General features: G+C 56.5%; 1 protein-coding gene across 2 annotated transcripts in view; it reads right to left on the bottom strand.

The window, feature by feature from the left end:
• Nucleotides 1–5026: 5026 nt before the first annotated feature.
• HHIPL1 (HHIP like 1) overlaps nt 5027–27491 on the bottom strand; it is a 55587-nt gene continuing 33122 nt past the window's right edge. For both annotated transcript variants that reach the window (XM_042235469.1, XM_027957386.2), the window contains exons 2-9: nt 24426–25072; nt 21035–21178; nt 18018–18346; nt 17443–17569; nt 14747–14892; nt 11586–11667; nt 7947–8029; nt 5027–6436 (exon numbers count right to left, since the gene is read on the bottom strand). In XM_042235469.1, the coding sequence (XP_042091403.1) occupies nt 5916–6436; nt 7947–8029; nt 11586–11667; nt 14747–14892; nt 17443–17569; nt 18018–18346; nt 21035–21178; nt 24426–25072 (2079 nt within the window). In that variant the 3' untranslated portion in view covers nt 5027–5915. The remainder of the gene's footprint in view (nt 6437–7946; nt 8030–11585; nt 11668–14746; nt 14893–17442; nt 17570–18017; nt 18347–21034; nt 21179–24425; nt 25073–27491) is intronic.

Below are 27491 nucleotides of genomic sequence, written 5' to 3'. Positions count from 1 at the left end.
GTGTGGGATACAGAGTGCCAGAGAGAGAGCCAAGGTTTAAGAGCTGGGTCAAGCATAGGGGAGACCCACACACACACCCACTGCAAGCTGGACGTCTATCCCAGCTCAGAGACTGCACCAGCCTCTCCCTAGGGCTGGGAGGTAGTGAGAAGCAGCCACAGGCACGCACTGGCCGGCCCTGTGGGGCAGGGGAGAGACAGCCAGGGAGAGCAGACAGACCCTTCTAGGTTGTGAAACTTCCAGGGGTCAGGGCCATTTGAAGGCAGGACGCCAAACGATTGTTCCTTGAGGGCAGTGTGTGTGCTCAGCTGTGTGTGACTCTTTTTGACCCCCTGGACTATAGTCCACCAGATTTCCCTGTCCATAGAATTTTCCAGACAAGAATATTGGAGCAGGTTGCCATTTCCTTCTCCAAGGGATCTTCAAAACCCAGGGATTGAACCCATGTCTCTTTCATCTCCTACAGTGGCAGGCAGATTCTTTACCACTAGCGCCACCTGGGAAGCCAGGGTCAGATCTTAACCTGCTCTGGCCACAGTGCGGGGCAGCCATGGAACAGCCTCAGGGTACATGTGTGAGTTCGAGCCCGTCCAACTAAGGAAGGAAGAGAAGTGGGTGCATCGGTCAACACCAGTGGCCTCTGGCTCTGTCCCTTCGCCATCTCCTCTGATCCTCCTAGCTCTCCTGGGAGCAGTAGAGAGTGTTGGGACCAAACACTAAGGCTCGGGTGGGAGGCCCTTTGCCTGGGAGTCCCCAGCAGAGGGCACTGCCTGGAAGCACGTGGCCAACCACCTGGCCCTTCTCTGGGAAGGTCTGGACAAATGCTGTCCACTGTGGTGGACACTGGCCATGTGGCTTCCATACCGGAAGTGGTTTCCCAGCAGAAATCACTGAGGGAGGTACAGGCAGAAGAAATGGCTCTGAAGTGGCTGCTTCCACTTGAGTGGTCTGGCAGGGCACAGGTCCAGCCGTAGCCCAGGGAACAAGAAACAGCAGGCTCCTTGGCTCAAAGTTCACTTCCTCTCTGAACTGGGACCCAGTTACATAGCTACCCTGGGGATCACCTGGTTAGGAATGGCTGACCGTGAGATAAATGTACAACCTAAAAGCTGGGAGTTACGTTTTATTTGGGGACATTACTAAGGACTAAAGCCTGAGATTACCTCTCAGATAGCCCTGAGGAACTGTTCCAAAGAAGTAAGGGAGGAGAAAGATATATTCCCTGGTGGCTCAGCTGGTAAAGAATCCGCCTGCAATGTGGGAGACCCAGGTTCAATCCCTGGATTGGGAAGATCCCCTGGAGGAGGGCATGGAAACCCACTTCAGTATTCCTGCCTGGAGAATCCCCATGAACAGAGGAGCCTGGTGGGCTACAGTCCATGGGGTCACAAAGAGTCGGACACGACTGAGTGACTAAGCACTGCTACTATATATAAGTACATAATGTCTCCTACATTGGCAGGCAGGTTCTTTAACACTAGCGCCACCTGGGAAACCCCGTAAACATAGAGGTAAGCTCAGTCCCTGGGTTGAGGCGATCCTCTGGAGAAGGAAATGGCTACCCACTCCGGTATTCTTGCCTGGGAAATCCATGGACAGAGAAGCCTAGTGGGCTATAGTCCACGGGGTCACAGGAGTCGGACATGACTTGGCAAAAGCAACCACTATCACCATATATTAATATATATGTGTGTTTTTGCAAAAATAAAAAACGTGTAGTCAAACATCAAAAGATGACTGCTAACCATAAAAAACAGACATCTCAAGTTAATGATTTTAGTCCTGGACACGCCAGAGTCTGGGCTCACTGAAATTATTCCTCAGATAGGCATCTTGAGCAACCTTGCCCATGAACTTGGGTAAACTCTAGGAGATAGTGAGGAACAGGGATCCTGGCAGGCTGCAGCCCATGGGCCTGCAAAGAGTTGAACACAGCTTAGCGACTGAATGGCAGCAGACTCATCTTAACTATATAAGGCCAGTGTCCAGCTTTTCTCCAGCTTGAAAATCCCTCAAGTCACACTGTAGGGAGTGGCTGCAGGGGCTGATGGCTTGATGGCGGGCAACATTCCTTGTTTACCTGGAATGGTAGGCAACATTTTTTTCTTCCAAGTGTCAGGGGTACCACATGGAGTAAATGTGAGGATTAAATGATCCTGCACACCTGAGGCTAGTCCTCAGCAGGGCAGGAGGGGACAGATGCTCCCCACAGGAAGATGTGGGTTCTCCATGTGAGCTGAAGGGGCTCATCTTCCCCTCATGTTAAAGATTCGCTGCTGGATCATTCTCCCGCTGGTCTCTCCACGTGGCATGCCCTTCCCCACCCTGTCTTGTGCAGCTGACAAGTAGTAGGTGTGAACATCACCAACCTGCTACTGAGCTTTCCATCGAGAAAGCAACATGGAACAGCCTGGGCATGTTTGTAGAGATTGTCTCATTTTTCTCTTCCAACAATCCTGCTGATTATTTCTGCTTTCCAATGAGACTCAGAGAGGCTAAGTGACCTTCCTAAGGTCACACAGTCGAGGCTGGAACCCTGCTGTCTAGAATCTCGGGCGTTGTCTCCAAGCCTAGCATTTGCAAGGTGGAAACACAGGAATGCCTTACAGAGCTGGAAATTGCCCTGTATCTGGGTGGCCTCCAGCCACTGATTCTAGCTGTCCAGCACCCAGGGGAGAAAGGATGGTCATCAGGGCCCTGCTCGGAGGGGGCTTGCTGGAGGGATGCAGGTAAACAGGGAATGAATGAGGCCAGCCGGGGACCTGGCGTATTGTTACCTTAGGGTGACACCCAGGATGCAGTCTTCGGCTCTGGGCCATACCTGGGACATCCCTGCAGCAGTGACTCCAAGGGCTCCAGACTGAGCTGTGTGACGCTGGGTGGAGGCAGGCCCTCTCTGGGCAGATTCTGAGAGGTCACTCTAGTTGCTGACTGGAGCCCAGCTTAGAGGGGATGAGGGAAGAGGCCTCTAGGGAGCCGGGGGAGCATTGGCCCAGACCCGCCTCCATCCCCAGAGACCTTGGAAGACTCGGAGGTCAGGAGCCAAGTCCCTGGGGGACAGGGTCACTTGTGATTGCTCCCTCCACTTGCTGAGGCTGGCGGCAGAATGAGAGGAGCACTGGACAGGGAGTCCATGTCCAACTCTGCCCCTCCCTGGGGCCATGACCCCAACTACACATGACCAGGCCCAAAGCCTGGTTTCTAATATTGGCTGTGTGACATTGGGCAAGTAACTCAGGCCCCAGGGCCTCAGCTTCCACATCTGTAAAATGGGTGGGAAGGTGACCACAGCACCTACCTCCTAGGGTTAATAAGGGGATTGAAGAGTGACTAATATGTAAAAACTTTAGGACAGCACCTGGCGCAGTAAGTGTTCAGCCAATGTCAGCTACCCACCCTTTTTACTAATGAAAGAGCAGTGAGTCTGTAAGCCTCCTTCTCAGGAGTCAGGCTGCAGCCTCAGCCTCATCCAGAGCCTGAGGGGGTGATGGGTCTTCAGATTGGGGAGAAGGAGCACTCTGCCTGCCAAGGCCAGCACTGCCCAGAGGAGCGATGGGGCCTGGGACCTCCCCCGCTTACCCCCACAAGCAGCAGCGTCACTCAGGGCCTAGCAGGGGGCTGGGCCACTCCAGCTCACCACTTGGGGGAGGTGCCAGGGCCGCAGATGGTGACCCAGGCTGTGGGTGCTGAGGTCAGTGGGAGGTACCCACCTCCCAGGCCCCGCCTTGTAGGCTTATGTCCTCCAGGCCGTGAACTTAGAGGGGAGCTCTGTCGGGTGGGGAGGGTCAGGGAAGAACACGGAGGAGCCCCTGGACTAGGAGGCAGAGAATGCTGCAACCCATCCCCTGGCTTCTGGCCAGAGGGACCAAAAGGTCTGGCCTCTTGCCAGGCAGGGCCATGGCGCTGCTTTCTCGGAGGGTCTTGGGGCCACCCTGCTTCCCCTGGACTCTAGTCTTAGGTCAGCCCCATCTGAGCAAAGGCCTGGGACACTCAGCCTCCCAGGTTCACTCCCCAGCTGCCCAATGAGGAGTTCGGCTTGGATGGTCCCTATGGGCCGCCTGCTTGCCTGTGGAGACCCACGGGGGTCTCCATCAGTTATTTCCCGGAGATGCCGGCGCCCGCAGTAGGGGGCAGGGGGACCCTGGGCCAAGCTGAGACTTTCTGCGGGTATAGCCAGGGGCTTCAGTGGTTCGGGTGCTGGCAGGTATTAGGGCTAGTCAGCTCATGTTCAAATCTGGCCTCCCTCTCCCTGGCAGGGTGATATCTCAACTAAGATACTGAAGTCCTGTGACCCTTAGTTTCCCCATCTGTAAAAGGGGAGGACGAGGGCTGTTTTGAGGATTGAATGAGTTCAGGCGTGCTGCACGTTCTTATGATGAAGCCACACCCCGTGGGGGAGTAATTGTGGTTTCCAGGTGGGGCTCAACAGGGTTAGATGAGCCACAAGGGTCTGGGGCCCTCGCCAGCCCCACTTAGGGCGGAGGTAGGGGGAGTTGGAGAGGGTGGTGGTGGTTGTGGTTTAGCCTCTAAGTCATGTCCGACTATTTCCATCCCATGGACTGTGTAGCCTGCCAGGCTCCTCTGGCCATGGGATTCTCCGGGAAAGAACCCCTGAAGCTTTTCTCTGCGGCCTCATACTCCACAATGAGCTTCATCGAGCAGCTGGGAGACTCTGACAGGCTTCTGCCTGCACCATTTTCTCTGCCAGGCATGCCACCCAGTGCTAGCTGCACTCTCAGGACAACACCCAGGTTGGGTTGGGATGCCCCATCTGACAACCGCCTCCCGGACATGGGCCATATCCATCCTCACTGCCCAGTGACCACCCCTCTGCTTCTCCTCCCTGCCCCCCATCAGAGGCTGAACCCAGCCACACTGATGCCACTGGACAGGCCTAGCATGAGCCCAGGCTGGGGCCATCTGCGGGCAAAGGAACTTCCAGCTGTGAGCAGGAGGGCAACTGCAGGCCCGGGGCCCCTTCTCCCACCCCACCCCCAGCTTCCAGTCAGAGAAAAGAGGCGGGAAGGAGGGTTTGTAAACAGTCACGCTGTTGGCACAGCCCTGGGTGACAGAGCATCAGTAGTCTCACTGGGCCCATAGCCTGGCCAGCCCCTGGAGCGGGCCGGAGGAAGCGGAAGATTCCCTGGGATTTCACTGAGGGGCTGGGGTGGGGATGCAGATGAGAGAGGTGGTCCTGGCACAGGCTTGACAGCGGAGAGACCTGAAGCCTCACCAGCGACCATGATGCCTGGACTGGCTGGGCCTGGGAGGCTTCTCCCAGCAGTCACCTAGTGCCCCCTGCCTGCCCTCCCCAGGGCAGCCTGACTCCCGCCACCCACGGGTCACTCAGACCCACCCCTCTGATGCCTTCCCTGGTCCCACTAGATGCCTTCAGGCTCTCCTCCACAACTCTGACTGCCAGGCCGCCGGTCCACATCCTTCCGGTCGCATTTCTCAGGCCATGATCCAGCTGGCTGGCAGGCCTTCCACTCCCCAGCTGAGCAGGGCAGTCCTGGTCCCCTCCCTCCTTCCGCTGGTGGACCTCTGTTAATGCCGCCAGTGGTCAGGTCCACCCTTTGAAGGGCAGCTGCCCTTGGTGCTCAGGGCTGTGCTCCTGGCCTGCTGCTTGAGATGCTTGGAGGGAAAAATACTTCTACCCAGAACCACGGCGCCCACAGCGACCATACCGACCCCCCACCACACACTCTGCCGCTTCGGGGTAGACGCAGGGGCAGAAACACACAGAGAGCACGTGCGCACAGCACACGCCTCCCACGCATCCACCGGACAGCATTGCAGATGGGTCACCCCAGGCACCCGCCCCACGATCCGCTCCACCCTCGGACCCCGGCGCACGCACCAGGTGCGCGCCCTGGGTGGAGGGGCCTCCCTGGCTCCGGCCGGACAATGCTCGCCTACAGATTGGGGTCCTCGCGGCTGCACACGACGCCGGCATCCTCCTGGTGGCCGCAGTTGTGCGAGCCCAGGCCGGCGTGCGCACACTCCAGCAGGTTGCGCTCGCTGCCCGTGCAGCGCACGTCGTCCAGCAGGATGGGCAGCCCGCGGCCCTCGCCGAACTCGGCGCGCTTGGCGGCCCGCGCAGCGTACAGGAAGCCTAGCTGGCGGCACACGACGGCCGCCGCCTTGGTGTCCCAGGCGTCATCGCACACGGTGCCCCAGCGTCCCCCCGCGAACACCTCCACGCGCCCGCGGCCCGGGCTGAGGCCCGCCGGCCGCACCAGGCGCACTGCGCCGTTCGAGGGCTCGGGATCGGCTGTGCCGGGCCGTCCCCGCCGCCGCCCGCTGCCCCGACGGCGCCCGGGCCGCGGGGTGGGCCGTGAGGGTCGTGGGGTGGGCGCTGGCGGAGCGGCCGTGGGGCGGCTGCGGCGGGGAGCCTTGGTGGGCCGTGGGATGCTCTCTGTTCTCCGGATGAACTCTGCACAGAGGAAGAGCCTGCGGTCAGAGGGACCCCAGCCGCCCCAGCCCACCCCAGTCCTCCACCCCGGAAAGCAGACCCCAGGGAAAGGGGTCCTGGTTCTGCCCTCTGCTCAGACCCTGAGAATGAGGTCCCCAACAGCGCTTCTGGGGTCACCCTGACCCCACAGATGCCAATCTGGAGCTGGGGCTAGGCGCTTCTCTGGTCATTCTGCAAAGCCCTGCTGCTGCCCTCACTGCCCAGCCCGCCCTTCCCCCACCTCTGGACCGCACCATCCCCCCCACCCAGGCTCAACCCGCATCAGCTCCAGGCCCTTCCCGGCCCGCCCCCACCCCCTCCAGCTCCTCCTGGCTCTGGGTCCCGGAGGCGCCCCGCACAACTTCTCCCTTGGGTCTTGGGACACTAAATGACTTCTCTGTCTGCCCCAGCCGGGACACGGCCTGGTCTGACTTCTCCTATAGCCTCAGCATCCGGCACAGAGCCGGGACCTCACAGAAGAGCAGAAACTACTGCATGAGTGAGTGGGAAAGGGCCAAGGTTTGAAACCAACTGCGGCTAGAATTACCTCCCACCCCGGAACACCCAGCTCACCCCTTCCCCCAAACTCCTTCTCCTTCTTCAGGGCCAGGCACCCCCACCGCCCTGCTGCCTAGTCCCCCTCTTCCTGCCCCACCTCCAGTGTGCCAGCTGGAGACCTTCTGGGCACACTCAGCCCACTAAAATATTTCCTTTGGCCCACAGGGTGGTTTTTAAAATTGTGAACTAGTTGCCAATATTTTCCAAATCAGAAGGTTGTATAATAACAACCCAAGAAGGCAGGGACCATATCTGCTTGCTCAGCGTTAAAGCCCCAGACTGAAGCACATACATGTGCTGGATGGATGCAAGCATGCATATCCTGATTGTCTCAAGAACTGGAAGATCTGACAACACAGGGTCTGTCTCCGTTCCCACCCAGCTCGAGCCCATGGGAACAGCCCCTCCTCAGGGCATACCCTCTTCAGAGGGCCCTAGATCCCACGGGCGGTCATTGTGGCCTTGCCTGGCCCCTCCGGAGGATTGGCACCCCTTCCTTCCCCACAAAGCTTGTCAAAAACAGTACCAGCTTATAGCAGACCTGGCCCAAACGTCCCCTCCCCTAGGTGCCCTTGTGCTGAGAATAACTCTTCCCACTCTCGCTCACATATAGATCGACCTCCGTTCTCTGCCCCTCCCTAGAACTCTGAGTGAGCCTTGCCTGGGACCCACTATTTCGCCACATGGGTTCTGACACTTGCAGCCCCTCTGAGCTGCCTTCTGTGGCCTGGGACTGACGCACACCAGGGGAAGGGAGTTTCAGGAGTTCCACGCCCTCTGAGTGTCTGCTGTGAACCAGGCACTGTGCTGGGCCCAGTGAGGGAGCTGAGGAAGGGCATCCAGACCCAGCTAGGAGCATGCACATCTGGGGGGTGGGAGGGGCAAGTGTGGGCTGTGGAAACCCCCTCTGTGTCTCCCGCTGGCAGGCACTTACTTTCTTTGGGCACGAAGTGGATGAGGCGGCTCCTGACCTTCACCCGGGAGGGCTGGATCTGACACTTGCCCGGTGGTGCCCGTCTGCCGACACATAGGACGTCCCGTCATGAGTCACCCCACCCCCCTGGGAGCTCACCCTGAGTGTGTCCTTCCGGTATCACCCACCCCCTGCAGCCATGCATGAAGGGGAAGGGCAGGTATGCGTTCAGGCCTGGGCCAGTGTGGACTGTAACAAGGGTGGCCATTCATGGAGCAGCACCCAGGTGGCTCAGTGGCAAAGAATCCGCCTGCAGTGCAGGAGACCTGGGTTCGATCCCTGGGTTGGAAAGATCCCCTGGAGAAGGGAAAGGCTACCCACTCCAGTATTCTGGCCTAGAGAATTCCATGGACTGTATAGTCCAGGGGGTCGCAAACAGTCAGACACGGCTGAGAGACTTTCACTTTCACTTTCACCCAGGCGGCTCAGTGGTAAAGAATCTGCCTGCCACTGCAGGAGACTCCAGAGACAGAGGTTCGATTCCTGGGTCGGGAAGATCCCCTGGAGAAGGAAATGGCAACCCACTCTAGTATTCTTGACTGGAGAAGCCCTGGACGGAGGAGCCTGGCTAAGAGAGTCGGACCCAACAGCACACTCCTGCTGCACACACCTCCTAGACCCCAAGAGCCCAACCCCAGGACAGGAACACCCCTGAACAGCCTGCTGAACACCCACTCAAGCCTCTGCCTGAAGTGCACAAGGGCCCCAGCGGCCACTGCTAACTCAGGGCATGAAGCGTGCTTGGGATGAGATCAAGCGCCCCACTCCTCCTCCCCAGCCTGCCAGGTCTGACTCCTGTAGCTGCCACAGTAGCCCCATCCCTGCATCTTATCCTGGCCCCCACCCCCCACAGCCTTTGAGGAGGGTCTCTCTCTGTCCCTGTGATTCTGAGATTTCTGGTGATACAGAATCAAAGGGAAAGGTTAAGTTGATCTGAAGAATAAAGCGGGGAGAGCGGGAGAGCCTCGGGGCTGGCAGCAGAGCTGAGGGAACTAGGGGCCTTGGAGTGCCAGGTTGGAGAGCGCCGGGAGAGAAAAGAGCCTGAGAAGGGTTGCCAGGGCTCTGAATTGGGTCTCCTTGGACATCTTGGAGGGGCACAAGGAAGGAATGGAATCCCATTTTAATGAGCTTCTGGCCGTTGATCTGTGAGTCTTTGAATGGGACCGACCCTATTCTGGGACCAGCCCACGTGGGTCCAAGACTTCAATGGGTTCCAGGAGCACGAGGGGAAAGCCCAAAGGCTGAAGCAGCCACGTGACCCCAGTGGCTTTCAAACAGCCCCGGCAGAAGGGAGAAAGCGAGGGAGGACGTGGGACGTGGGACGTTTCCCCCCGCCCCCCAAGGCTGAAACACAGCCTGGTTCACATCCTTCTCCAAGCTGCAGAAAGGGTGGTTTTTCCGGCTGCTCTGAGCTCCAGATAATAGCCACACGCGTCAGACCGACCCAGCTGAGTTTTGTTCCTTAAGGAAATTACGTAAAAAAAATTTTTTGTTTTGCCAAAGGGTAGGAGATGCACCCAGTAAAATCCCACAGTGGCTATGTTTGGGCAGAGGACCCCCGCCCTACCCCCTCCACTTCCCATTTCTTCATTTTCCAAATGTTCTGGAATGCGGCCCCTGTGCCGTATGTTGTGGGTACAAAAACTTAACGTGGATTCCAAAAGAGAAAAGTGCAAGGGATGAGAAGGGTCAGAGACGGTGCAGGAAAGGGGCGTCTAGCCTCTTGCCTGCTCCTCTGACCCATGAGACCTTGAGCAGAGATCCCTAAGCCTCAGGTCCCTCTGTTGTAGGCGGGTCATGAGCCCAGAGAGCTGCAAGGGACGCAGGGTCGATCCCTGGGTTGGGAAGATCCCCTGGAGGAGGGAATAGCTACCCTTCCCAGGTGGCGCTAGTGGTAAAGAATCCTCCTGCCAATGCAGGAGGTGCAAGAGACGCAGATTTGGTCCCTGGGTCAGGAAGATCCCCTGGAGGAGGTAATGGCAACCCGCTCCAGTATTCTTGCCTGAAAAATCCCATGGACAGAGGAGCCTGGCGGGCTACAGTCCATGGGGTCACAAAGACTCGGACACGACTGAAAAGACTAATCTTGCATGCGTGAGCCCAGAAGGACGCTGTACAGACTAAAGGAGTTGGTGGGTCTCAGGCAGCATCTGGCATGAATTAGGTGATATTTCCTTAGAGAAGCGTTTTTCCCCTCCAAATTGGAAATAACCTAAATGTCCAAGGGATGGATAAGGCAGTCACGGCACAGTGACTCAACAGAAAATTATGCAGCCATCAAAAACGAGCCTTCTGAGGGTGATGTTGCAAACTGGAAATGTTTAAGCACAATAAGGACAGACAGACAAAGAAAAATGCGAAGTCTGCCCGTGTTCCTCCAGAACGACAGCAGTCCAAATGGGGCCAAGACCTCAGAGGAGGGAAAGAAGCAAGCACTTCTGTTTTTCTTGATAGTTATGCCAATAATGAAGAGCTCTGTGCTTTCAACAAAACAGTGCGGTAAACGAGGAATGTCTGAGAGACGGTCATAGACCAGAGAAAGCTAACAAGACACAGTAGCTAAATACAACGTGGAGTTCTGGGTGGAATTCCAAAGCAAAGGACATGAGGGAAAAACCAGAGGAATCCTTTTTTTTAAAGTATGGAGGTACCTGACTTTTTAAAAAGCGTGGCATTTAATGAATAGTAAAGTACCAGTATCGGTTCATTAACTGTGATAGTGTCCGTTGCTCAGCTGTGTCTGACTCCTTCGGACCCCATCGATTGTAACCCACCAGGGTGCTCTGTCCACGGAATTCTCCAGGCAAGAATACTGGAGTGGGTTGCCAGCCCCTTCTCTAGGAGATCTTCCTGACCAGGGAATGGAACCTGGTTCTCCTGCATTGCAGGAAGACTCTTTACCACCTGAGCCACAAGGGAAGTCCTTAATCCTGACAAATGTACCACGATAACAGGGAATACTGATCGGTGGCTATACGGGAAAATGTGCTATCATGGCAACTTATCTGTAAAACAAAAACTGTTAAAATTTTTTAAAGAATTTTTTAAAATGTGATAGTGGGGTCCATGGTTATCAGCCCCCATTGGTATCTTTGGCACCTTTCTAAGGATGGAAGTATGTGTGCTGAGTTGCTTCAGTTGTGTCTGACTGTTTGCAGCCCCAGGGACTGTAGCCCGCCAGGCTCCTCTGTCCATGGAATTTTTCAGGCCAGAATACTGGAGTGGGTTGCCATGCCCTCCTCCAGGGGATCTTCCTGACCCAGGGATTGAACCCACATCTCTGGCGTATCCTGTGTTGGCAGGTGTGTGTGTGCGTGTGTGTGTGTGTTTTACCAATAGCACCACCTATGAATACAGCAGGACTTCGAGGCTGGCAGAGAGGTTCTGAGTCTTAGATCTGCCCTTACCAGCAGTATGAGCTTAGCTAGTCACTTCCCCTCTCTGGGCCTCAGTTTTCTCTTCTGAAAAATGGGGATGTCAATCACACCCACCTTAGGATGCAGTAGAGAGGGGAAGTGCGGTAACGGAGGGGAGTGCTCCTGGTAGACAGAAGGGGCTCAGGCCTTCTGGGGGCGGGATGGGCGGGAGGTGGGCACTCACCTGGAAGGGTCGATCATCTTGTAGACCACCCCACGCGCCACAGTGGCACTTGGCGTGCCTGTTGACATGAAGTACAGCTCCCCTGGAACAAGACGCAAAGCAAAGGGTGAGACTTGCCTGGAACACCATCTGGACCAGCCCCACGGCCCCACCTCAGGCTCTGGGGCACACCCCAACCTCAGTGAGCCAGGAGGGGAGATGCTCCAGGTCAGCGTACCTCTCCAGTCCCTAGAACGGGGAAATGAGGCTGAGAAAGGCATCCAGACGCACCCTGGGGTCTCTGCAGCACAGCCTCCGGGGTGCTGGCCACTCTGCCTGCACCCACCCCGGCTCTGACCTCTGCTCATGCCTCCTTCCTGGTGACCCCAGGGACCCCACTCCTGGTCCCTGCCTGGTCTCATGCCCAGCACACACACCTCTGAGCACCAGCGGGGGTCCATAGCCCAGCTCCCCATCGACTGCTTACTGGTGACCAGCTTCCGCATTCCCCCACAGGCTTGCCTCATAGGGCTGTTGTGAGGATAACAAGAGCGTGGGGTACCTGCTCCATCAGTGAGAACTATTACTGCCGTTGTTGTTATTGTCACGGGCACCCGCGGCCCAGGCCCTGCCTGGCCCCTGGGGGCAGGGACCCCCTTCTCTCCATGGAGCAGCAGGCACCTCCCAGACCGGTAGCAGGGCCAGAAGAGCACAAGCCTGGGGAGTCTCCGGTGTGAATCCTGGCCCTGGCACTTGGCCCCACGTGAGCTCCCGCGGCTCTGGGACAGGCCCTCCAGCCTCAGTTTGTAGAAGTGGACTTACGAGCTCCTGGACCATGGATGCTCTCAGGGGAATTGAGTTCTCTGCTCTCTCCTCACCTGTATGCCACCCCCTGGCCCTTGCAGCCACAGGTACAAATGTCCAAAAAGGAGGTTTCATTATTATCAATGTACAGATGAGAAAATAGAGGCTCAGAGAGGTCAAGTGACTTGCCCAAAGTCACACAGCCGGTGAATGGTTAAGCAGGCCCTGAACTCAGAAACATCTCCTGCCCCCAAGCCCACGCTGATATAGGACATATGGTAGCTGGGAGGCCTAGACACAAGCCACATGTGGCTCAGTGTGATGGTTCAGCCGTGCTAATACCGCCTATCCTTATAAGAGGCAGCGAAGAGCTCTCCCAAGGATCAGGGCAGGGGTGGATTCCCCAAAGAGAGGCTGGGACAGGCAGTGAGATGGGAGCTTGAAGGAAAGCATGACCCTGGTGACTGGTGCAGTCATGGAGGGCTACATGATGGTGGTGTCTGAGAATCACGGCCCAAGAAACCTGGAGAATTCTTGAAGGGGAAGACGCTTGAGAGGTGACCTGTGTAACTAGGGTAGAGCCAGCTATCGGGGAACTGGGGGCTGGGGAGGGCAGGATGCTGAGTGGTCAATGCCCTCTGACTTCTCCCTCCAGGAGCCCCAGCCCTACCGTGGTGGGGGTGGTGGGGTGGAATAGGCCCGCGAGGTGGATGCACCCTGTGGGAGGGAGCAGGGTTCCAGCAAGCTGGTCCCTGCTGGAGAGTCCACAGGCACAGCCGTGAACTTGAGCCATCACTTCCGGTCTCTGCGCGCCTTTCTGGAGAGAGGCCTTGGGGGCGGCCTGGCTCCTCCCTGGCTGGGCAGCCTTCCTTGAACCTACACTCCAGGCCCTGGAGGAACTTGGGGTCCCCGCACATGCTGCCCCCTTGGCCTGGATGCACTTCTCCATCGACTGCCTTTGCCTGACAGAGCTCCAGCTTGAGACCCTCCTCTGGGAGGCCTTGGGGGGCCAGGCTGTGTCCAGTGCCGCACCTCCCATCCCAAGGCTGGGCAGGAAAAGCCAGCCTCAGTTCCCCCATCTGTAAAGTAGCAGCACTGGACTGGGCGCACTCTAAGGCCCCATCCAGCCTAATCTGTGGGAAGCCATGGCCCCCCAACCCCATGTGCAGCCAGGGATCCCTGATGGCACTGCTAAGCTCTGCCCAGGGCCAAGCCGTCCCCCTGGTCTCTGCAGTGTGGACTGTCCCTGGAGGACACTGGGCCAGCAGAGGTCCTTGTTGTGCAATTTACAAGCGTCAGAAGAGCAAGCCGAGAGGCAGAGGCTGCAGGGAGCTGGGGCAGTTTGCAGGCCTCAGCTCCCCGGGTCTCTATGACTTCAGGGGCCGCCTGCCTGCGCTCATCGGCAGACTGTCCCTCAGCCCGTCTGTCTTTGAGGGGCCTCCTCCTGGCCCTCGGTGTCACTCAGAAGGGCCCCCCCCCGGGCCTGCCTCTGGGTCTGGGCTCTGTGGGAGGTGCACCGGGAAAGGGCACCCCCCCTTCCAAAACATGTTAACCCCCTACTGACCAAAAGAAAAGGCTTTCAAGGGCCCAGTGGGCTTGGGGAGGGCGGTGGGGGCTGGGGCTGCCCTGTGAAAACTTAGATTCTGACGAGTGTCGGTTCAACAAAGGTTTCCCAGACTCAGGCCCGGGGGCTCTGGGCACTGGGCCCTGCGGGGGCACACCTCTCGAAAGGCCCTCGGGAGGGTGTTGCCTAGTAACCTGGCCAAGCATCCACCGGGCCCCTTTGGGGGCCCCTCGGCTTTTGTCCAGGGACAATCCGGGGCTAAGGACAAAGGCGGGATCCAGCCCCCAGGGTCCTTCTTCCTCTCCCCTCCCCCTCTGCTCCTGGCATTGAAAACACAAGCGCCTGAACAGGGGACCCACTCACAGGCAGGAAAGCAGTGCCTACCACTCTCCGAGGACAATGCGGCTTCACTCATAGGCCCCAGTGCATTTCCCATCAGGAATCCAGGGTGCTGGGGGTCCCCAGGGAGGCACTCTCCCGCCACTTGCCTGCCTTTTCACCATCACACCCCTTCCTGGCCCCATAACCTCCCTGGACTCTTACCTGTCGGGTCACGTGATCCCTCCCAGTAACTCTGCCCGTGGTGGGAGTGGGGGACCACTGCTCCCATTTTCCAGATGAGGAAATGGAAGCTCAGACAGGTGAGAACTGATACCCAGGCAAAGCTCAAGACCTCTGAATATGTCACCCTCCAGCCTGAAGGTGACTCAGGCCTGAGACGCCATCCCGGGAATCCCAGGCCAGAAGCACCTAGGCGTGGGGGGTCAGTGCCAGGCAGGGGCAGCCCGGATGGAAGGGCCTCAGGAGCGCTCACCAGCCTCATCCTCGGCGAAGGAGATGATGTGTGGGTAGTAGTTGTTGATGAGGCCTGGGAACGCGCAGGTCTGGCCTCGGCCCATGCAGATCTCGCTGTACTGCCACTGGCCTGTCTCTGGGTTCTCCCGAAGGGACATCAGACGCCTGCAAAGGAGGATGGGCTGAGGGGTCCTGCCTGGCAGGGTGCCTGGGGGAAGCCCACCCACCAACCCACCCATCCACTCATCTGTTAGCCATGCAACCAGGACTGCACATAATGTGCAGGGTCCAGTGCCAAATGAGCGTGCAAGGACCCTTGTTCAAAATGTACTAAAAGTTTCAAGACAGTGAGAGCAGATCGTTAAACTGAGCGTGGGCCCTTCTGAGCACATCTGTGCAAGCGCACAGACCCCACATCCGGGAAGCCTGCCCTGTGTGCAGTCTTTACTGAGCACACCGGCTGTTGGGTCAGCCAAAAAGTTTGTTTGGGTGTTTCTGTTAGATGTACGGAAAAGCCTGAGCAAACTGTTTGGCTAACCCAGTACACGGCAGGAGAAGCATGTGTGCTGAGTCACTCAGCGGTGTCTGACTCTGTGACCCCACGGACTGTAGGCCGCCAGGCTCCTCTGTCCATGGGATTCTCCAGGCAAGAATACTGGAGTGGGTTGTCATGCCCTCCTCCATGGGATCTTCCCAACCCAGAGATCCAACCCAGCTCTCCCACATTGCAGACAGATTTTTTTACCGCCTGAGCCATCAGGGAAGCCCAGGAGAAGCACATGGGTGAACAAGACCAACTTGGTTTCAGCCTCCTCCGTTCAGTTCCAACCACTGACCAGAAGGAGGCAGTCAGGAGCCAACTTCCAGTTCAGAAGCCTCCAAGGCTGCGTAGACTTGGGAGCTGCCTCCACTTGGGAGCATGAAATGGAGAATCTGGGGGGTTTTTTGTGTTTTGTTTTTGATGCGGACCATTTTAAAAGCAGTCATTGGATTTGTTGTGATATTGCTTCTGTTGTTTATGTTTTGGTGTTTTGGGGCCGCAAGGCACATGGGATCTCAGCTCCCCACCAGGGATGAATCCATGGCCCCTGCAGTGGAAGGCGAAGTCTTCACCACTGGACTACCAGGGAATTCCCAGAGTGGAGAATTTGGCATCTCCAGAATATGCTGATTTTGTCCCTACTTCCTTCTACGCTTGTTAGTCGCCTATGGATACTTTCAGGCCCTGCTCGGTTGCCCTGCCTCCTAGAAGCCCTCCTGACTGCTCCTGTGCTGGGCTTCCCCAGAGAGCATGGGAGACTCACACCTGACTTGGGTGTAAGGTGTTCTTCAACTTTGTTGCTCTAGCCTTGGCATGAAGCCTGACCCAGCAGAGGAGCTTGGCAAGTGCCAGCAAAATTCACTGAATTTCTATGTTCAGGTGACTTGGACATTTCTGGGGTGGGGGTGGGGGGCGTAGCAGAAGAGTAAAAGGAGAATCGGGGTAAAAAGAGAGGTTTCATCTAGACCCATTTTCCAGGTGGGATAACTGAGTCCAGAAGGAGATTCTCCAAGCTGGGAGAAGGACCCAGCAACCAGAGGCCCAGGTCAAGGTTCTCTGTCAGCTCCAGCTATAGACAAATGGCCACAAACCCACCCCAGTTCAGCAGCCTGCAAGAGGTAAGAATTCTGCCAGCCTCAGGCTTCCTTACTTCCTCTCTGAACAGAGACCCTGTTCAATTGCCCTTATGTGGAGAGGCTAGGGTGCGAATAATTAAGAACTGGTGATCCAGTGGTTAGGATTCCACACTTCCACTACAGGAGACCTGGTTTTGATCCCTGGTTGGGGAAATAAGATTTTTCAAGCTGCATGGGAGTGAGAGGGGAGTGTCTCGCTCAGTCGTGTCCAACTCTTTGCAACCTCATGGACTGTAGCCCGCCAGGCTCCTCTGTCCATGGGATTCTCCAGGCAAGAATACTGGAGTGGGTTGCCATTTCCTTCTCCAGGGGATCTTCCCAACCCAGGGATGGAACCTGGGTCTCCTGCGTTGCAGGCAGACGCTTTATCCTCTGCGCCACCAGGAAAGCCCTCAAGCTGCATGGTGCAACCAAAAAAAAAAAAAAAGAATTCATTTCACACTAGGCTGGGAAGGTCCTGAGGTCACTAACAGATCCTTCCATTTTATTAATAAAACAAAACAACAACAAATCAACCAGAAATTGGGCAGTCTAGATTCTAGTCACACAGCTAATAAGCGCACCAGGTCGGACACAGGTCATCTCAGCTACATTTTAAAACATCATGCCAGGTGTGTGGCTTCCCTGGGCCTCTTTGGGCCTCAGTTTTCCCCTCTGTACAATGGGAGAAACAGGTGGTCATGAGGTAAGCTCCCCCGGGGAAAGTCTGACCCACGTCAGACTTGGCAGGTATGGTCTTGAACCCTCTCTGAAACCTGTTTGGGATGTGATTTACCACACCCCTCTTTTCCCCTAACACAGCAACCCCTCTCTGGGGGCTCAGTGGGTGGAGGCAGCAAGGCTCCATGGGGCCCAGTGGGCTGACTCAGCTGGATCCCCAGGTCCCCTCTCTCCAGCACGGTGACCTCTCTGAACAGGTGGCACAGGTCCTGGCCTCCAGGAGACAGATGACCCAGAGCGGTCAAAGGTGGTATTCGGGTTCCCCGACCTTTCACCTCTGCGGTCCCTGACCCTCAGAACTGCTGTCGGGTCACTTACCCGCTCATGAAGTCTCCAAAAATGTAGAGGCCGTTCAGGTTGGGGTACTCGCAGCCCCGGTACACGTAGCCCCCAGTCACCGACTTGCCCAGTTTGTGCGGGTAGGCGAAAATCGGCAGCACGTCATCTGCAGAGTGAGGAGACGCTGGGTGAGCCTGCGGGGGAGCCCCCTGGAGGCTCCGCGGGTGGTCCTGAGTCCTGCCGGGCCAAGGGGTGGGAGGTCCCTAGGAGGGCCCCAGAGAGTCAACGAGAAAGGATGATGCTTAAAGTTTGCATGGTACGGAGAGGGCAAGGATTTGCCGGGCAGGAAGTGATTTGGGGAGGGCGGCGGGGGAGCCGTTCCGGAGAGAAGAGCAAGCGAGGGAAGTCCCTGGTGGGCGCGCGGCTGGCTACAGCGCGCATCCCGATGGGGGGGCGGATGTTGTACCAGGATTGGGGGTCCCCAGTGGCGCGGGCGGTAGGTGAGGTTAGGGGGCCACCGGGGGAGGCGTGGGCGCACAGCCGTGGAGTGAGGGGTGGCAGATCTGGGGAGGGGGTCCCCGGGGGCGCGGAGCGGGGTGGGGTGGGGCGGTCACCGAGGGAGGCGTTGGCGCACAGCTTGCGGTCATAGCACTCGTAGCCCTCGCGGGCGCGCCAGCCATAATTGCGGCCGCGCTCCACCAGATCCACCTCCTCGAACTTGTTCTGGCCCACGTCGCCGCAGAAGAGGCGCCCGCGGCCCGCGCCCGTCGCCGGGTCGCCGCGGTCGAAAGAGCAGCGCCACATGTTGCGCACCCCAAAGGCGTAGACCTCCGGCCGCGCGGCGGGGTCGCCCACGAATGGGTTGTCGGGCGGGATGCGGTAGAGCGGGCCGCGCTCGTTGCGGTCCACGTCGATGCGAAGCACCTTGCCCAGCAGCGCGGATCTGCGGGAGAAAGCACCGACTGGGGCGGGGCTGGGGCTCGGGGTAGCGGGGCCTGGAGCCCAAGGCCGCCCCGTGCAAGGCAAGTTGGCTCTGGGGCCAGAGACCCCAAGTTCAAGTCCTCAGCAGCCATGCACCGGCTGGGTAACCCCAATCATTCAATTGACGTTATCATACACCTTACCATGTGCCAGGCTCCATCCTAAGCATTTGACTTACCTACCATCTGTTGCTTCGTTTCATCTTCACAGCAAATCTTTTAGGTTATGTTGTCCTTTAGTCACTAAGTCATGCCCAGCTCTTCCAACTGTCTGGACTGTAGCCCACCAGGCTCCTCTGTCCATGGGATTTCCCAGGCAAGAATACTGGAGTGGGTTGCCATTTCCTTCTCCAGGGGATCTTCCCAACCCAGGGATCAAACCCAGTCTCCTGCACTGGCAGGCGGGTTCTTTACCCACTGAGCCACCAGGGAAGCCCCAGTCTTGTAGGTTAGTGGGTGCTGTTGTGCCATTTATTTCACAGATGGGGCAGCTGAGCTCAGAGAGGCCATGGAGCACCCCTGCTTGCCTCACCCCTCATAGACCGTAGGGCTGAGATCCAGCCTAGGTAGCCTGGCTGCAGAAACCCAAGCTCTTCACCGCACTTTCTGACCTCCCCAGGCCTTGGGGTTCTCTGCTGTAATGTTAGATGGTCCCTCTCTTTCTTTGCAGGACTGTGCTACAGGGTGAAAATGATCCTAGAAAAATAATGCCTATTTACAGCTTACTTTCAGCACCTAGCACAGCAACAGGCATGCAGTAGGCGCTCATTAAGTGTTTGGTGAGTGAATGAATGAATAACTGCAATCAAAGTCAAGTGCACCATTTAAGAGTACAAGGGAGGGCAGGGAGACTCGAGAGAACGTGGCAGATGTTAGCAGGAAGTGGGAGGTGGGGTTCTTGCCTTCTCTCTCACACACGCGCCCAAGGCCATCGCAGCAGGTCAGAGGGCCAAACACGCCTCCGAAGCAGTTCAGCTCACCCCACACTTCACACACACCATCCTGAACTCAGGCTCTGAAAGGGGAGCAACTTGCCAGTCTCCCAGGCAGCTCTGGACTGGGAAGTGAGGTCCCTTCAGGGTGCCTGGCAACATCAGCTTCTGGGGCCTGGGAGCAAGACCTCAGCAGGTTGCCTCCAGAGCCACACGGAACAGGGCGCAGCTGCAGCCTGGACCTCCACGCAGCCACTGGGGTGAGCAGCTTCTGGGGCTCATTCATTGCAGGACAAAAGTCACACACGATGGAATCTGTGACGTGCTTAAAGATGTCCAGAGGGGAACACACCCTCTTCATCTGTGGCTTTTTCTTACAGTATTTATTTATTTCTTTGGCCGTGTCGGGTCTTAGGTGAGGCGTGTGAGATCTTTAGTTCGGGCATGGGAACTCCTGGTTTTGGCATGTGGGATCTAATTCCTTGACCAGGGATTGAGGTGCACTGGGGCAGAGTCTTAACTGCTGGACCACCAGGGAAGTCCCTTCATCTGTGAGTTTTTGATGCGCTTACTGCAAGGTTTTCCCCTAGCATTTGGGTGCACTCCCTTTGGGCTGCTTCTTAAGGCAGGACTGGCTGCTCTGCCCATTTGATGCAACTGTGTACCCCACATCCTCACAGAGCATCAGCACCCAAGCATTTCTGTCATCACTAAAGACACCACACAAGTGTCCTCTTTCATGATACAACACTCCCCCCGCCCCAGTAGCTGCCCCACAGTTAATCCCCTATTGTGGACTTCTAGGTTCTGCTCCAGTGAGTTCCTCTCACACTCTCCAGCCTCCTCTGCACCAAGCTTCGGATTACTCCCCAGAGCCCACACACCACGCTCCAGGCTTTGATATGTAAGTGGGCAAAACTCATAGCAGCAAAATAATGTTTTAAGTCTTGTCCAATTATCCACAAATCCTTAATTTCTATTTTCTCAACTTCATCTCTAAATACATCCCAAACAGGAGAAAACTGCAGTGATTCTTACGCTGTCACATATGAAAGCACAAGTCACAAACTGGGAACACTTTAATTACTGTAATCAGCATCATATGCGCTATTTTTACTCTCTGGGCTGAGGAAGGTTTTGTGATTTGGGCTGAGAGAATGGAGGAGGCTGCCCTGAGACTCCTGGGTATCCTCGTCTATACTCTTGAGACTGTGTCTGTGTGTGTGTCTGTGTAAAGGAAGGGAATGGTGGCAGGCCATCTTCTCAAGCCCAGAATTGAGGAACTGAGAGCAAGACTCTGCTTCAATTTCGGGGTCATCTCGGGTGACCCTTGGGGTAGAAAACCCACATGCTCATCCATACAGCCCTGCTCCAGCCAGCTCACACTCCCTATTTGGTCTGGGAAGCACCCTTTTCCTTCCTCTGGCTCCAGCAGGGCTGGGCGGACTTCAGAGAAAAATCTCATCTTCCCAGAGGCTCTGTGATGCTACCTTTCAGGTACCCATCATCTTTATTCCTCATAACAAGCCTCCCCATGGAGATGATCATTATTGCTTTCTAACTGATCAGAGAAAGGCACTGGGTTCCCCAGCTGGCTAGCTGCAGGCTGAGCTGGGACCCAAAGCCATTTCTATTGCCCTAGTTTCATGGCTGAGGAAGTCATTCCCCCTCCAGGAGAGTACATAAACCAATCCACCCACCAACCAAATCAGAACATACTTGTTTTGGGCGTTTCCAAACTTCCCAAAGGGGTCTCCAGCCATCCCGCCATCTCCGGTAAAGATGTAGAGGTACCCATCATCCCCAAAGAGCAGCTGGCCTCCATTATGGTTCGAGGCTGGTTCTTCAATTTCCAGGATTATCCTAAAAGAAGATAAGCCACCCCCCACAAAAACAAACAAACAAACAAATCTCAGCCAGAAACACAAAACAAGATCACAGCAATAAAGCCTCCTCTGTCTTCGATGCCATTTCATAGTTGGAAAGACTTTCCATATCCTTTATAGGAGGTGATTTTTATAAGGATCTGGCAGGCTAGGAAGGGATAATTCACATCACTGTGCCAGTGAGATCCAAGAGGCTCAGAGAGGTTGAGCAACTTGCCCAAGGTCACAGCCCATAGACAGCAGAGCTGGGTCAGGAACTCGGGACTTCTGGTTCTGGTTAAGCGCTTTTTCCACTGCTCCCCCACAACTAGTCCCTGCCTGTTATGATCAAGTGAAACCGTTGACCCAATCACTGGCACGACTGGTTTCTTCATCATCATAGCTACCCACACACCAGCCACTTAAGCTGAGCACTTGTGACACAGTCTCTCATTTGTTATGGTTGTGACTTCTAGGGAGGCGGGCTGCAGGGTGTGGACTGTGCTCAGCTCCACTCACTTCTCAGTGACCTCCTTTACTGCCAGGGCGGGAATCTTCCACCACACTGCCAGTCAGCTAGCCTCCAGTTAGGGCTTGCCAGGAGAGGGTGGCAGGCAAGGGGAAGGGAGGAGCCCCATGGCCCTGGTCTCTGGCACTGCCTCCGGAAGCAATGGTTGCAGGGAAGGCGACAGCGGCTGGTGAATGTGGACCCCTGGCTTTCTGCCCAGACATCTGGGTACCAGGAGCGGCAAAACCCAGCAGCACCAAGACCTCTTTGCCTTTTGTTCCCCTCGCTTCTCACAAGAACTCATCTCTAGGGACCTTGACCCTCTCCTTTTCCTTCTCCAGCCCTCCCAATATTAGCCAACTCCCTGTATTAAATTCCCTTTGACCAAAATGCTTAGGTTTTCCGGGATTGGCGACTGACTGGCCAATCCTTTATTAATGCAGATAAGAAACCTGAGAGACATAAATGTCAGGTACCTTGAACCCAGGACTTTCGACCTTCAGAACCAAGACCAGAGGCCTTTCTATTGTGAGATCAACATACATGACATGGGGAGCCACACACAATCCCTAAACCAGGTCCGCCCACGGAAAGGACAGCCCAGACTGTTGGACATCCAGCCCTGAGAAAAGAGACTGACCGCTGACTCAGGCAAGGATGACCATTCATTGCTGGCTCCGCCCTGAGCCAGCCATGCCTACTCTTCCCCTGCAAGAGTCAGGTTCTAGGCTGGTACTGTGAGGTCCCCAGAGGGGTCCTTGCTGAACCCCAATTCTGAAATATGTTCATCTGTATATCTTGTGTTCCACCTTCAGTCTTCATTAGGAATCCATTTTTTAAAGTCATCATTGAAGACACATTCATCGTATCTCTGTCTCCCCTCTGTGAGAGTCACATGACGAACTTGGCCTCTCTTGGAGAATCAGTTGTGTGGCCTCATATAAGATAATGAGAATTATGCTTTCTCTTTTTGCCCTGGCTTCCAGGAAGCTCACAGGCAAAATCTATTAATACATGAGATTCTCACATTAGTCAGTTTGATTCCTTCTTTTTGTACTTTCAATGTCTAGAGTTTATAATTTTATCGAATGCATGATGTCCTGTTATTTGCTTATTTGTCCTCAGATGAGCCCCGGTCCTCCTCTTACCTGCTCTCTACTTCAGAAGCCAGCTCCTGCAAACTACATTTCCCATGCTCCTCAGCTAACTGGCCTCCAGCTAGGTTTAGCCAAGGGAAGCATTGGCAGGAGACTGGAGTTGTGGGGAGAAAGTGAAAGTGTTAGTCGCTCAGTCACATCTGACTCCTTGCGACTCCATGGCCTGTAGCTGGCCAGGTTCCTGTTCGTGGGATTCTCCAGGGAAGAACAGTGGAGTAGGGTGCCATTCCCTTCTCCAGCAGATCTTCCCAACCCAGGGATGGGAACCCTGGTCTCCTGAATTGCAGGCAGATACTTTACCAGCTCCTACAAACTACACTTCCCATGTTCCTCAGCTAACTGACCTCCAGCTAGGTTCAGCCAAGGAAAGCACTGTCAGGAGATGAGATGGGGGGTGGGGGGAGATTCAGGGGTATTTCTCCCTCTCTCTCTCTGCTTCAGGCAGTGTCTTGGCAGTAGCTGCACCTCTTCCCTGGCTCCAGCTGCCCCCACCCAGACCCACCATGGTTCCAGCTTCTACCCAGCGGCCCCAGCTCAGGGGCCCCAGGAACCCTGCCTCTCATAGTCCAAGAGGTGAAGTCATCTCCCTTCAGTTGCTGAACTCGGGGTTGCCTCCCTTCTCCCCCTATCTCCCCCCCCCCCATTTCTCATTCATCGTTTCCAACACCTGAGGAACTAATTCCCAGTATCAAATTCTGCCTATTTGGATTACCTGGCACAGGACTTATTTTCCTATTGGAGACAGATTATGTATGCCCTTCACACCAGGCTAGGTCAAAAATTGTTCCTTGCTCAGTGGTGTCTAACTCTGTGGACACGACTAACCCGGTGGACTGTAGTCCCTGCAGGCTCCTTTTGTCCATGGAATTCTTCCAGGCAAAAATACTTCTCCAGGGGATCTTCCCCGACCCAGGCATCAAACTAGGGTCTCCTGCATGGCAGGATGGCAGATTTTTTATGCTCTGAGCCGCCAGGGAAACCCTGTCACACCTGTTTTCAAAACAGCTGGAGCATAACTAATACCCAAAAAGCAGGCTGGGTATTGGGAGGAGAAGAAGCCTGGAGGCAAAGAACGGATAAACATGCAGTTGGGAGGGTGGCAAGGAGCAATTTGCCTGGGGGTGGAGTGTGGAGGTGACAAGCAGGAGGTGGGGTCCAGCCAGGTGAGAATGGTCCCTTGCGGCCAGAGCTGGGCAGGTGGGAGCAGTGGATTGGGCCTGGGAGGGAAGCAGACAGATCAGAGTTCCAGCTCTGACACTTCCTAGCTGTGTGACCTAGCAGTCCCTTCACCTCTCTGAGCCGGCACTTCCTCATCTGTAAAATGGGGCTGTATGAAAACCAAATGAAACGAACCATCTAGAGCACCTGATCCAGGAGCTGGACTCAAGTCCCCGTGACGTCTGTTTGGCAACTGCCTCTCCCCTGAACTCCTAGGGGACTCAGCCCCCTTACTGGGTGTGACAGTCAAAATATTTCACACCTCTCGGGGCGCAGCGCAGATCCAACGGACCATTGCTGGTGCGCAGCCTTGCCAGATCTCAGCCCCGCCCCCTCCCGGCCTGGGCTCCCGGGGGAACCACCTCTCGGAGTCGTGGTCCACAGCGTTGACGTCATCCTCCGAGACCCTGAACTCGCTGATGCGGATCCACTCGTCAAAGCCGACGCCCACCGAGTAGTAGACGTAGAGCTTGCCGTTGTGCCGGAAGCTGGGGTGGAAGGCCAGGCCCAGGAAACCCCGCTCGTCGCCCTCCCAGGGCGAGGTGAGCACGGCGCGGCTGATGTTCAGGAAGGGCTTCTCCAGCCGCGAGCGGTCGGGCAGGTAGACCCACACCAGCCCCAGCTGCTCGGCCACGAAGAAGCGGTGGGTGCCGTCCCGGGCGTGGACCATGGCCACGGGGTTGCGCAGCCCGTTGGCCACCTCCTCCAGGCACAGCTGCAGGCAGCCCTCGGCGTCAGCCACCACGCGGCCCAGGTTGGAGTTGAGGTTCTCGTTGACCAGCAGGCGCGGGAAGCAGTAGTCGGTGTCGTCCAGGGACAGAGAGCGGCAGAGCTTGGCGCGGTTGCCCTCCAGCGCCCAGAGCTCGCGGTCCGGAGACAGGTGCCGGAAGAGGCCCCGGCACGTCTGCCACATGTCCAGGCAGTAGTCCTCGCAGAGCCCGGGCACCGTCCGCAGGGGCGTGGACGGGTCCTCTGCGTCGTAAAGGTGGGCCGCGTAGGGCGAGCATTCCTGCAGAGACAGGCACGCGCAGGGATGCTCTGGGGTGGGTTTACCAGCCGTGTGACCGCGGGCGGTTCACCCCATCTCCTAGAGCCTCAGTCTGCTGATCTGTAAAATGGGAAGACGCCATCTGTCCGTTCCACCCACTGTCTCAACTACAGCTCCAGGGGCCCTGCATCTCCTCACCTTCCTCCCTTCTCTTGCCTTGATGCTTCTGTTAGAATAACCACACTATGACTACTCCTGCTACTAACAACATCAGGAGTTATTCTTAAGCACCTACTGTCTGCCAGAAAGGATCTGAGGCATTTTAATACATTTTTTCTTTAATTTACTTATTTTTTAAAAATATGTATGTATTTGGCTGCCCCAGGTCTTAAGTTTCAGCCCTCGAGATCTTCAGCTGTAGTAGGTGACAGGGCTTCCCTGGTGGCTCTGATGGTAGAGAATCTGCCTGCAGGCGACCAGGGTTTGATCCCTGGGTCAGGAGGATCCCCTGGAGAAGGAAATGGCTACCCACTCCAGTCCTATTGCCTGAAGAATTCTATGGACAGAAGAGCCTGGCGGGTTATAGACCATGAGGTCCCAAAGAGTTGGACACAACTGAGTGATTAATACATGTGAACTTCTGCAGCATGTGGGATCCACTTCCCTGACCAGGGATCGAACCCGTGGCCTTCTGCATTGGGCGTGCAGAGACTTAGCTACTAGACCACCAGGGAAGTTCCACTTTCTGTCTTAATATGCTGCCTCCACCCTATACCTCCATGATTCACTCCACTTTTTTCTAGATCCCTACTCAAGGGGCACCTCCAGGAAGGTCTTCACTGACCACCCATCCATCACTCCCATTTCCTCCTGACCTCTGTCTTGGCTTAAAACAGAAAACGAAAAAAATCAAAAACTGTAACATTCCCTGATAATGTAATAAAATGTAATAAAAATCAATGGGTTTACTTTATTGTCTGCCTTCCACGGAACCTAAATTCCACGAGGGCAGGAATTTTGCCTGCGTTGGTCCCTGTCGTATCCCGGAGCCCGAGATGGTGTCTGGCATACAGGAGGCCCACGGTGAATACCTAGGCACCATGCTGGACACTGACTCACCCTGGTCAGCCATCGTGTAATCCCCACAAGAGCCCACAACGGGGGAGGGGGGCTCCCTCCTACACATGGGGAGACCGAGGTGTGGCCCCCCAGTGACACTCAGCACCATTCGGTGAGCATGGAGGATGTGGGTTTGGTCTCAGGTGGACCCCATCCCCCAGCACCGGGGAAGTGATGCACGTACACATATGAGTACCTTGATTACACTCCTGCCCGCACTTCCTCTATCCCCCTGGCCACCAGGACCTGCCTCCTCCTTCCCTCTGACCTTGGGTTTGGCCCCTCCAGGCAGGGCCCTGAGGCTGTCCCCTGCGGCCAGACCGGATTCTCCGTGAGATGAATCAGACCCGCTCCTCCCCTGCTCCCTTTCCCCTCCAGGACCTCTTCAGATCCTCCTGACCTCACTGGCCCCTTTTCCGGCTATGCTGGGCTGTGACTCCACCGGGCAAAACCCAACAGCTATGGCTCCCTCCTCTACCTCCCCCCAGGGGCTTCCCCACTAATGAGACACTTGGGATCCCACACAGCGCCTGCTTGGGCAGGATCTGGAAGGCAGGGGAGTTAAGGCCTGATGTGGCAAACCTTGGGCCCCTGGGAGAGGAAGCTGATGGATAGATTGTCACTCCTGCTGGCAGGGTCCGCTCACCCTAAGAAGGGAAAAAAAACCATGAACTCTGGCCCAGGTTCTGCTTTCTGAGAACCCACGTGGTGACCAGGCCTCTCCCAGATCCGGAACCCACCATCTGAGAGCTGAAAGCCCCCCCAACCCCCTGCCCCCCAGAGCAAAGGTCTCAGCATCCCAGGCCCTCTAAGGACGTCCCTCAGCTAGAACCTCTGACCGAGCCCCCACCCCCCATCCCTCGCCCTCACCGTGAGCTCACCAGGCCAGGGCCTGCGGGTCTGAGTCAGCCCCGGGCCCCTGGAGGCCTCCAGGGATGCTCGTCCCCCAGTAGGGGAGGCACAGACAGGCCCACGTGGCCGGTTCCCAGGAAGGGCCCAGCTGGGCTCCCACCAGAGGTCCCCAGGGGCCGTGGGTGGCAGGCTGCCCTCTTGGCTGGGTCCTCAGGCTCCTGGCCAGAGGCCACACCCTGCTTTTACACGGCTGTGGCTTTTGGTCACACCGTTGGCCGGTCCTCCTGGCCTGTCTCCTGCTACCGTGGGGCTGCGGGCCACTTAGTGACGTGCTTGTGGTCTGGTGAGCACCATCCTGGGCCCAGACAGGGAGGCTGTGTTCCATGTGTTCCAGACGGCCCGGCTCTGGCCTCTGTGCCGTGCCCCTTCTCTCACGCTTCCCCCGGAGGCCCCGTGAGTCCCGCCAGCA

This window comes from Ovis aries, chromosome 18 (genome assembly GCF_016772045.2).
Source record: "Ovis aries strain OAR_USU_Benz2616 breed Rambouillet chromosome 18, ARS-UI_Ramb_v3.0, whole genome shotgun sequence".
In the NCBI taxonomy this organism is placed as follows: Eukaryota; Metazoa; Chordata; class Mammalia; order Artiodactyla; family Bovidae; genus Ovis; species Ovis aries.
The sequence above is the reverse complement of the archived record's forward strand: the minus strand, read 5'-3'. Positions and strand labels throughout refer to the sequence as shown.